We start from the raw sequence: 10,158 nt of genomic DNA on the forward strand, positions 1-10,158 counted from the left end.
TTTTGATTCGTTCTGTTCCAGGTACGGTTCCGGGGCTCGTTCTCTTCACTCGGTCAGTGTGTGTGCTGTCGGTGATGCCGAACAGCAGTTATGTGCTCCAAAGGGTACTACGATGCGCTGTGTAGCTACGATAGGCGTGAGCGGATAAGCCTACTCCGATGGTTTCCTCTCGTTCGTACGATGCGGTTGTCTTGGTCTTAATCGAATAGGTCCGATTTATCGCGGTATCTTTATCGATTTGATAAACAACAATCGCATCGCGCGCGCCTATTGTAGAGAGTAATCGACGATGAGATATGGCGATAGTGACCCTTTATACCCCCCCATGAGCACCGCGATTCCGGTCAGTTGTTGAACCAATTCGCCTGCGTACACATGGAGCAACAAGACGTCCAACCAGATCCGTAAGTGGTATTAGCAGATCCGTAGCGTTCCTGGTGCAGTTCTACTGTTCTCTGAATATTGCAGGACGCAGGAGCCGGTATCAAAACGGCAGACTGCCGGGGCAAGTGATAAGATCGCCGTCTGGTGGATCTTCGGTCTCACTGGCATCGTTGTGGGTATTTATTTCCTCGTCTACTGGAACTGGGTGTCAATGCCGACGGCACTTAGGCTCACGGATGAGCCTACCCATTCGGAACGATTCATAGCGGCGCTAGCGAAGCAAAATCTACTGGAGATGAGCAGCGTTGGTCCGCGAGTGGCCGGCAGCTACGCGAACGAAGTCCTTACGGTTGGGTTTTTACGTCGCGTGATCCAAGCGATCGCCGATAATGCCAATCCGGTGCACCGTGTGGAGCTAGAGGTACAGCAAGCCTACGGTCACATGTTTCTGGACTACGAAAAGTACCCGCAGACGAGCGTTTATCGAGGCATCCAGAATGTCGTGGTACGGCTTGTGCCAAGTGGTGGTGTGGCCGAACCGGAGCACTTCCTTATGCTCAGCTCACACTTTGACAGCGTTCCGCAGAGTCCGGGTGCGGGAGATGACGGTACGATGAGTGTGATTATGCTCGAGGTGCTGAGAAAGCTGTCGCAGCACCCACAACCCTTCGCTCATGGTATCGTGTTCGTGTTTAATGGGTGCGAGGAGAATACATTGCAAGGATCGCATGCGTTCGTGGCGTATCATCCACTGTTTCAGCGAGTACGTACTTTCATTAACATGGACGTGGCTGCCAACGGTGGGCGTGACATTATGTTCCAGGCCGGCCCGAAGTACTCCTTTCTGATGGAGGTAAGTTCGAGTTTCGAGTCCATATGAGAAGTAAAATGCCTTCCGGTGATCATTTTGTGTCGATATTCCTTTTTCTAGTACTACCGGGACAACGTTCCGCATCCCTACTGTACGGCGGTAGCCGAGGAACTCTTCCAGGCGGATCTTGTCCCCTCCGAAACGGACTATTACGTCTACACCAAGTTTGGTAACATACCCGGAATGGACTTTGCCCACAGTACCTGGGGTTACCTGTACCACACGGCGTACGATTCGTACTCGACGATCCCCGAAACAACGCTCCAACACACCGGCGACAATGTCCTAGCGCTAGCGAAGGCCCTCGCGAATGCGGATGAACTGTACGACATCCGGGAACACGAGGGCAGCAAGGCGGTGTTTTTCGATTTCCTCAACTGGTTCCTGATCTACTATCCGCTTTGGGCATCCATTCTGCTCAATGTTGGCCTGTCACTGATAGCCATCGCTGTCATTGGGATATCACTGTGGATGACGATGCGGCAGCACGGTGTAGCTTTCGGAACGTTGATCATCCAGTGTCTTCTGAGCGTTGGCGTAATTCTGCTGTCGGTGATAGTAGGAGTCGGATTGAGCCTGGTGCTGGCTGTGATCCTGAACGCAGTCGGTTCCTCGATGAGTTGGTTTACGCAAAGCTGGCTCATAAGCGGGCTATACGGATGCCCTTATTTGCTAGCGCTGCTCGCTGGTCCTGTTTTGTTCGTGCGCTTTGTTCGTCAGGTTAGACGCGTACGTCGGTTCTCTGCTGATGATCGATTTCTAACCTGTTTTTTTTTCTCCAGGACCAACTTCCGGTGCAGGTTCGCGTTCAGCTGCTGCTACACGTGACCTGCCTACTGTACGTGCTGATACTGATCGTTCTAACGGCGATGAGCATTCGTTCGGCGTACCTCTTTACGGTCGTGATTCTATTCTACACCATAACAGCGATGGTGAATCTGCTGATCCGCTACAAATCCACGCACTGGATCTACGTGCATCTGATTGGTCAGATCATACCGATCGCGTACCTGAGCTCGGTCTCGCTGACTAGCTTCTCCACCTTCATACCGATGCAAGGCCGAGGTAGCGCTGGTTCGAATCCGGAACTGTTGATCGCCTTGTTTGCCGTGTTGTTGGCATTGCTGGGCACCGGACTGATCACTCCGCTGCTCGCACTAACCCGGAAGCCCTACTGGTACGTAGGGTTCGTGGGGTTGTTCTTTGTCATCTCGATCATTGTAATGGTGACGGAGGCGGGATTCCCCTTCCGAGCGGCTACTTCCCCACAGCGGTACTACATTTACGTAAGTTCGTGTTTATTCGCCCGCATTTTCATGGCAAGTACTAATTTATACTCCACTTTGTTGTTAGCACATGGATCGTCACTTTTATCACCACAATGGCACCATGCGCCGATCGGATGCACGGTACTACATTCATCCCCAGGATCGTCATACACCGGACCTTATCATGGACCTCATTCTCGAGATGGCACAGGCAACAAAGCTCGGGGACGAGTGTGATCGTGAGCTGTACTGCGGCATACCGTTCTATCAGAACACACAGCACTCACAACGTGACAATGCCTGGTGGTTACCCGCGGCAGTACCGATCATCCCGGTTCCGGTTGAACTCCAGCTGACGAACAAACGGTTCGATGCGGTAACGAATGGTACCACGTTCCGCTTTACGGTATCCGGACCGGATCATATGAGTTTCTACGTGTCACCGGTGCAAGGGATAACGCTAACAAGCTGGAGCTTCAGCGATCGTATACCTCGCAGTGGTCTACGTTGGCAGGGTCAAGATGTACATTACATCAACTACGTGCACGGGATCGATGATTCACCGTACGAGTTCGATATTACGGTGCAGGGTGTGGCTATGCATCCACAGGAAGCTGGCTGGAGCTTCTACTTGAACGTTGTTGCACAGTACATGCACCACGAGCAGTACAGAACGAAGGAGTTTGGTCAGTTCATCAATCAGTTTCCACCCTATGCGCATGTCGTCGCCTATCCGACGTATCTGGAGAGCCGGATCTTTTAAAACTATAGACAGTGAGAGAAAGATAGTGCGAGAGATCATGTAAAGTGGAACAAACGTAATAAAGATTGAATTTGTGTTGACCAATCATGCTTGAAGCTAGAAGAGCCGGAGAAAGTGTTAACAATTGTACGGGCACGTGCTGTCCAGTGAGGCGTATCACGCACTTCACGATTACGTCTAAGTTTTTCTGTTACGTCGGTTGTCTTATGCAAAATCGGTTTCCCTCTCTACAGTTCCAATGAATGTTTCTGCATAAATGGGCGTACGCAACATACCAGGCTAACACTGTCTGCGGCGAGCTTGAAGCTTAAACTATGGAGTTCTCATTTTGCCAGCTGATGGTAACGTTGGTTTTGCTATTTCTTGCACACCAGACTCCGGATTAACGGGTTCTTGCTCTTCATATTTCAGGCCTTTCTACTGATGCTACTGGTGACTGGGACCTACGCCGGTACTCTAAGACACCAAGAAAGAGACCCCACCAGCAGACGAGTGGAAATGAGGGTCTACCGTGGTCCCACCGACCCTTACACTGGCATTGCACCATGGGGCTATTTTGTGCGACAACCTTCGGATGAATAAAGAACAGAACACATACAAACACCGGCGTTCAATAGAACATTAGTATATCCAACTCTCTAGATAGCCAGGATAGGCCACGGTGTGTGCGTAGGGAGGCATTCGATCAATCAACTGCTGAAACTCGGGCGTCCGCGATGTCTCATGGTACATGTACTGCCCAACAACGGACAGATACAAATCCGGACCATCGCCCGATGGAGTTTCCAGCTCCAGCTCGAAGGTGGCCGGTGTACGGTCCATGTTGCCGGAGAAAAAGTTTACAAAGTGAACGTCCTGGCCCTGCCAGCGCACCCCACTCGGTGGTATTCGATCACTGAAACTCCAACGCAGTAGCCGGCGACCGCGAGTCGGTGAAACGTAGAGACTCATGTGGCTTGGACCCTGGACACTGAACGTCAGAATGCGACGTCCGGCCAACCGTTCACTCGACACGAGCCGAAAGCGAACGGGTTCGGGGAAATTCGGTGTACTGCTCGCTGGCAACCAGTAGCTGGATTGTGTCTGGCGATGGTAGCGGTTGATGTAGAACGGGATGCCACAGTACAGCTCCCGTTCGCACTCGGTATCAAGTGTGCGGGCTAAGCTCCACTCCGGTACTTCCGATTGCAGCAGCTCCGGTGTATGGCGATCCTGCGGGTGCAGGTAAAAGATCGAATCCGATTTCCGTAGCGTCGCATTTGGCCAGTAAAAATTCCGTTCGTGATGCTGCAAATGGCGAATAGCGAATCATTAAATTGAGGAAGCCAGAACTCATTGGGCAGGATACTTACGAAAATGTAGTACCTCTGGGGTGAGGTCCTTTCGCGGAAAGGGAACCCAACCGGTGTGGCAGCCACGATGACCGTCACCACGAACATGAGTATTAGCAGCACGTACAGATACACCTTCCGACGGAGCAGCACTACCAACGGGGTCAGCAAACTTACGAGCAGGAGCGCTGTGAGTGAGGAGAACAGTGCCATCTGCAGGTCCGGGTTTGACCGGTTGTCGGTACGGCCCGTCATCGAGATAAATACGGCGAACAGGGTAACGGTGAGGGTGCAGAAGTAAACGAATGGTACGAGCTGACCCGCCAGATGCACATAAAGCCACACGTTAAGCCGAAACTTGAGGATCATGTTCACGATCGTCGTCGCGCTGTAGAAGATGATCGGAAAGAGCAGCAAGTAGGCCGACCGTATACCACCGATCGTCAGCGTGATCAACAGAATGGCGTAGATGAACTGCTGCGCATGTAGGAACAGTATGATGCGACCTTGATCGTGCAGCATTGACTAACGGGAAGATCGAACACGGCTGTAGCTTAGTAAATGTTGTTTCGATTAGTAAATTAGTCGCCTCCTGAACTTACAGTTTTTCGATAGCGAACGTAAAGGAATGGTCCAAGGGTCATGCAGGTAATGAACGGCACGTAGTACAGCCCAAACAGTAACCAGGTCGATGAGAACCAAGACATCGAACGACTGCAAGCATCGAATATGATGGCCACCAGCACGGAGCAGCCCGCACCGACTATGATTGAGAGTGTCTGCACGATCAGGCTCATGCCGGCCTCAAACAGCACACTAGCGGCGCTAGCATTCTCCTGCTGGATCATCATGACCAAGGTGCCGACGATGAGACCGATGGCCAGCGCCCCTAATAACGCATTGATGATTATCCCCGTTGTCTCGGTGTAGTACACCAGGAATAGATGCATAAAGTCGAAGAAGACCGCCGTTCCTTCGGCGTGCGCTTCAACGTTAGCTAACTCGTCGGAACTGGCGAGTCCCGTCACTAGGCCCAGTATGTTGTCTCCGATGTGCTGCAGCGTAGCGGTCGAGATGGTCTCGAGCGCATCGAGCGACGTGTGATAGAGATAACCGTACGAAGATAGGGCAAAGTCTAACCCTGGCCAACCACCCACTCGTGACAGCGTTTCGTAGTCGGTGAACGAAGGCACGAGCCCCATCTGGAACACCTCCTCACCGAGCGTGTTCGCGTACGGGCGCTTCACGTGATCCCGATAGTGCGCCATCAGGAAGGGATAGTTCGGTCCGGATTGAAACATTATCTCCCGGCCACCGTTGGCCGCTACGTCCAGGTTGATAAAGGCAGCGACGCGTTCGGCTAGGGGATGGCCACTGGCGAATGCGTGCGCACCTTGCATCGTGTTCTCCTCGCAGCCATTAAACAGAAATAGGACTCCGTGGCGCAGCAACAACGATCCATCAACGACTGTGGCTTGCGTTAGCTGGCGCATCACCTCCAGCATCACTACCACCATCGTACCATCATCTCCAGCTCCGGGACTCGTGACGGCACTGTCGAAGTGAGCGTTCAGCAGCAGATACGGACCACTGTACGGTATCTGGTCAGATTCGCCCCGTGGTTCTACCCAAGCGATCACATTCTGAACTCCTCGGTAGTAGCTCGTGATCGGGTAGTCTTCGTAATCGAGAAAGTAGCTACCGGTGTGACGCTGCACCGTATGACCGACACGTAGGTGTGGCTTCGCCTCGGAAGCAATCTGTTCGAGCGCCGTGAGGAGAAACTCAATGGCAAACCGTTCATTCGTTTCACTACCGGCTACCCGGGGTCCTCGGCTGGTTAGTACCGATAGGTCAGCGAGGGCACGTTCGGCTACAAACTGCTGCTCCGAACCGTCGGCGATGTCTATCTAGAACGTTCGCGCAAAATGCAGTTAAAAGGCATGACTCTCAGTTGGCTTGCGACAACGACTTACGCCACTGGGAAGACTGGACCAGTTCCAGTACGTTAGCATGTACACTCCGATGCCGATGACCGCCGCCACCGTGCTCACCAGCAGCTCCACCGTGAACACGTACGACAGAAGTCTCCTTGGGGTTGGGGTTGCAAGACGGGAAATGAGCGGATATCCAACTAACCCCCGAAGGGGGGCGATGACTCAACTTACATGCTTTCCTCCGGCTGGGGGTGTCTCCGGCGTGCAGCTGCCGAACCGTTTCGCAGCAAAAATGAATCAAAACTGAACCGGAGCCGGAGGGACGGGACTGTCTGACACCCAGAGAGACCTTGCCAGACTTATCGCTGAGCCGCGTCCGTTCGCCGACACAATACAGTGCGAACGGGGGTACTGGCGTACAAAAAATAATGTGTCCCCCTGCCGGGACACAATCTGTGACGCGTCAAACGATTGTCGAAATGTGACCCTTATCATGCGGGCATAAGCTCCCGCGGGCTCAGTGCGATTGGCAGCAGCAGCAGCAGCTGGTATCAGCTGGTGCGCCTTGATTACCTGTTTAATTTGTCAGATAGGGAAGCACCGCTAGTCGCGTGTGCAGTTTTTTTTTCGGCCGGGGGGTGCGATTAGAGTGGGCCATCCAGATTAAAGGCCCAAACAACGCAAGGTTCGCATGCGAGGTATAGGACAAGGGGAAGATAACAATCGATCCTTCTCCGGGTTGTTTTAGGTTCGATTGCTCACGCGATTAATGATCCTCGGCTGGGCTCGATGTGGTGAAGGGGAGTGGATAAGATAGCAACACCGTGCGCGCCCGCTTAGTCGCCTTTGACACCCTGTGCTCGGTTTAGTAGTGAGCAATCGTAGTGAGCTGGAAAGCCTCACAGTTCACATAAAGCTCTCTCTCTCTCTCACACACTCTCGGTGCGAGCGTGTCCTATTTTTTAGCGGTAACAGAGCATGGCGCATATCCTGCTGGTCGATGCTACCGTACCACACACACAGTAAACAGAGAACGCCGTGGCCTCACGTGGTTTTTGGACTCCGTGGTTTTCGGGTGCTTCGGGAGCTTTCCTCTTCCTTGTCGGCGGTTTGTTGTCGCGTGCGGTCCGAACGGCTGCGACTGAGCACAGAACAACATTCGCTCGCTCGCTCTCTCTCGCTCGGTTACTAACGACTCCCCGAGTACTACCATCCCTCACATCGAAGAACGCCCGATCGGCCGGCCGAGCACGATAAAACCGAGCGGCAAGGACGAACCGAACTTCAGTAGTAGCCGGAGTGTAGTAGCGTCGGAAACACTGCAGCAGCTTCCCTCCCGAACTCCCGGACGTGCGTGTATGTGTGTGTGTGTGCGTTTGTGTGTAAGTGAAACGGACGACGTCTGGCACTAAGTACGCGTCCGAGAACCGCGGCCGCGGCCTGTGACTGCCAGCGAGTGGCGCATTCGTATTGTTGTTGCTGGTGCGTTTCCGGTCCGGGTGTGTTGTCAGGTGTGTGTGTGTGCGCGTCAGGTGCCATTTTTGCGGGCTCTGGTAGAAGCGCTTTAAAGCGTAGCAGGCCGAGGCAGCAGAGCAGATCCACTCCGTCTACTACGTTAAGAGTGGTTTCCTGTTTCGCATCGGCAGCGCAGCAGAAAAACGGGTAGAACAGAAACGGGAAGGGGCGGGGAGGAGGAAATGAAATTTCAAAAGTTTTTTTTCCCGTTTTTCCCGCGTCCATCCAAATCGTCAAGCAGCGTCAAGGGTCAAGCAGTCGTCTTCGTAGCGTAGGCGGCGGCGGCGGCGTCGGCGGCCAGTGGAGCAATCGATATTGCGCCAGCTATATAGGCCGCCGAGTCGAACGAGTTCGCCGAGAAGGTGTCGGTCGGTCGTCGTCGCCCATGCCACGAGATTCAGTCGCATGGCAAAGGTGGCCGTGAGATGGTGACCGATCAGGATTCATTCATTCCCGATACGATACGCATTGCCAGCGCCGCGTGGTTTCCCCGTCGAGTCAATGTGTATGTCGTACTCCGGTCAATGCTCGCAGTGGTCGCGCAGCAAGCGGTAGTCGGTGGTGGATTATCCCAGTGAGTCCATTTTACGAAGAACGGCTGGCCCATGCTGTGCTAAAGTGCGCTACGGTGGCGGATGATAATATTGAGGAACGAAAACGCGCGCGTGTGTGTGTGTGTGTGTGCCCGGTTGGCCTATGACGACCGTCGGCTGCAGGGGGCCGACACCAGTTCAGGGAAGGGACGCCGACAGTCGTTATTGATTATTCTCAAGGCACTCACGGGAGGGGGTACTAGGGGGAGGGTGTAGTAGCATCTTCCGATCCGAAGCGCCTCGCGCTCCCGTTTTCATTATTATAAATTCCTGTTCGCCATGTATGTCTGTATGTGTGTGTGCAGGTCTCTAGATGTGTCTTTGTGTGTCCAGTAAGAATTTAAGGCAGGGCTTCTGCCCTGCTCTGTATTCCTCATTCTGGTGCACTTGTTGGGCGAACGGGCCCCGTTCGCCAAGAATTCAATTTCCGGTGTGCGCACTGTCAGCGCAGTGCGAGACAGGACGACAGCAGTGTAGCACAGACAACGACTTCCTCAAGTCACCCCGGGAGGTCCCCGCTAGTTCCCTCTAGTTCCGTTCGTTGAGGCCGAGCCGGTATGAAAGCAATTGTCATCAACTCACAATTATGACTGGCAGAAAAACACTCGACACAACACAAAGCACTCGGACTTACCTGTTTGCCATCGTAGTCTTCGTCGTCGTCGGACATGCACACACACACACAGTAGTAGAACGACGGAACACAACGGTATCCTGTGGAAGGGTGTGAAGGACAACGCATTCAAACCGTTACCTATTGTCGATTGCCAAATGATGCCACACGTGCACGTCATGTCCTCGCATTTGAAAGCGGTCCGTAGGGCCAGGTGGGGCTGTTGCTGGTGTCTGTGTGCACCGCTCTCGCCAGTATAGAGCACCCGAGAGGACAATGTATGTGGTGCGCTCCAGTGGTGTGCTGGCTGCGTACCGCACCGCATGATGATGACCGCATCAAGTGGAACCGAGGGAATCCCCACGTACCATCAGCTGTTGCAACACAAATCATTTGTCATTACCAGACCAGAGAGCCAAACTGCCGGCGCCATTGCCGATTGCTAGTGTTCTCACGTTACAGGAGGAGGGTGGCCACAATTGGAATATTGAAGGTAAGTGTTTGTGTGTCTGGGTGTGGGTTTGGGTGTGGGTTTGGGTGTGAAGGGGATGATTGGAGGACGTGTGGTGCTGTCAGATTAAATTCGTTTCAGTAAATCGATCAGATACGGTCGAGTGGCGATAGCTTCGAGAGGCGTGTATTGGCATTGGGACCATCCTTTGGTCCTGGCCCACAATTTCTACCAGACGCCCACACGTTGCACGCGTGCCCTTTAATGGCGCATTGTTTTTGGGGCAGTCGGGAGAGGGAGTCATAGGGCTAAGTAGGCTTGGTTCGCCTTTGTAAACGGATACTCGCTCTTCGTAATCTTCCACGTGTAGATAAGAATCCATAGGCAGGTCGGTAGCTACGGTAGCTATTCCGGCAGCTCAAAAGTCTAGCA

At 53.3% G+C, this 10,158-nt stretch overlaps 2 protein-coding genes across 2 annotated transcripts; one reads left to right on the forward strand and one right to left on the reverse strand.

Annotated features, from left to right (window-relative positions):
* The first annotated feature begins 375 nt into the window (after positions 1-375).
* LOC125957776 (endoplasmic reticulum metallopeptidase 1-like) lies at positions 376-3,286 on the forward strand. The gene is made up of 5 exons (XM_049690689.1): positions 376-404; positions 469-1,237; positions 1,316-1,975; positions 2,038-2,541; positions 2,609-3,286. Exons 1-5 carry the CDS (start codon positions 376-378, stop codon positions 3,284-3,286), a joined length of 2,640 nt encoding a protein of 879 aa, XP_049546646.1.
* Positions 3,287-3,907: 621 nt separating this feature from the next.
* Positions 3,908-9,307, reverse strand: LOC125955617 (endoplasmic reticulum metallopeptidase 1-like). The gene is made up of 5 exons (XM_049686757.1): positions 9,297-9,307; positions 6,561-6,708; positions 5,220-6,500; positions 4,639-5,142; positions 3,908-4,573 (listed from the first exon to the last, which is right to left on the reverse strand). Exons 1-5 carry the CDS (start codon positions 9,305-9,307, stop codon positions 3,908-3,910), a joined length of 2,610 nt encoding a protein of 869 aa, XP_049542714.1.
* Positions 9,308-10,158: the final 851 nt, after the last annotated feature.

The sequence above is a fragment of the Anopheles darlingi genome, chromosome 3 (assembly GCF_943734745.1).
Source record: "Anopheles darlingi chromosome 3, idAnoDarlMG_H_01, whole genome shotgun sequence".
NCBI lineage: Eukaryota > Metazoa > Arthropoda > Insecta > Diptera > Culicidae > Anopheles > Anopheles darlingi.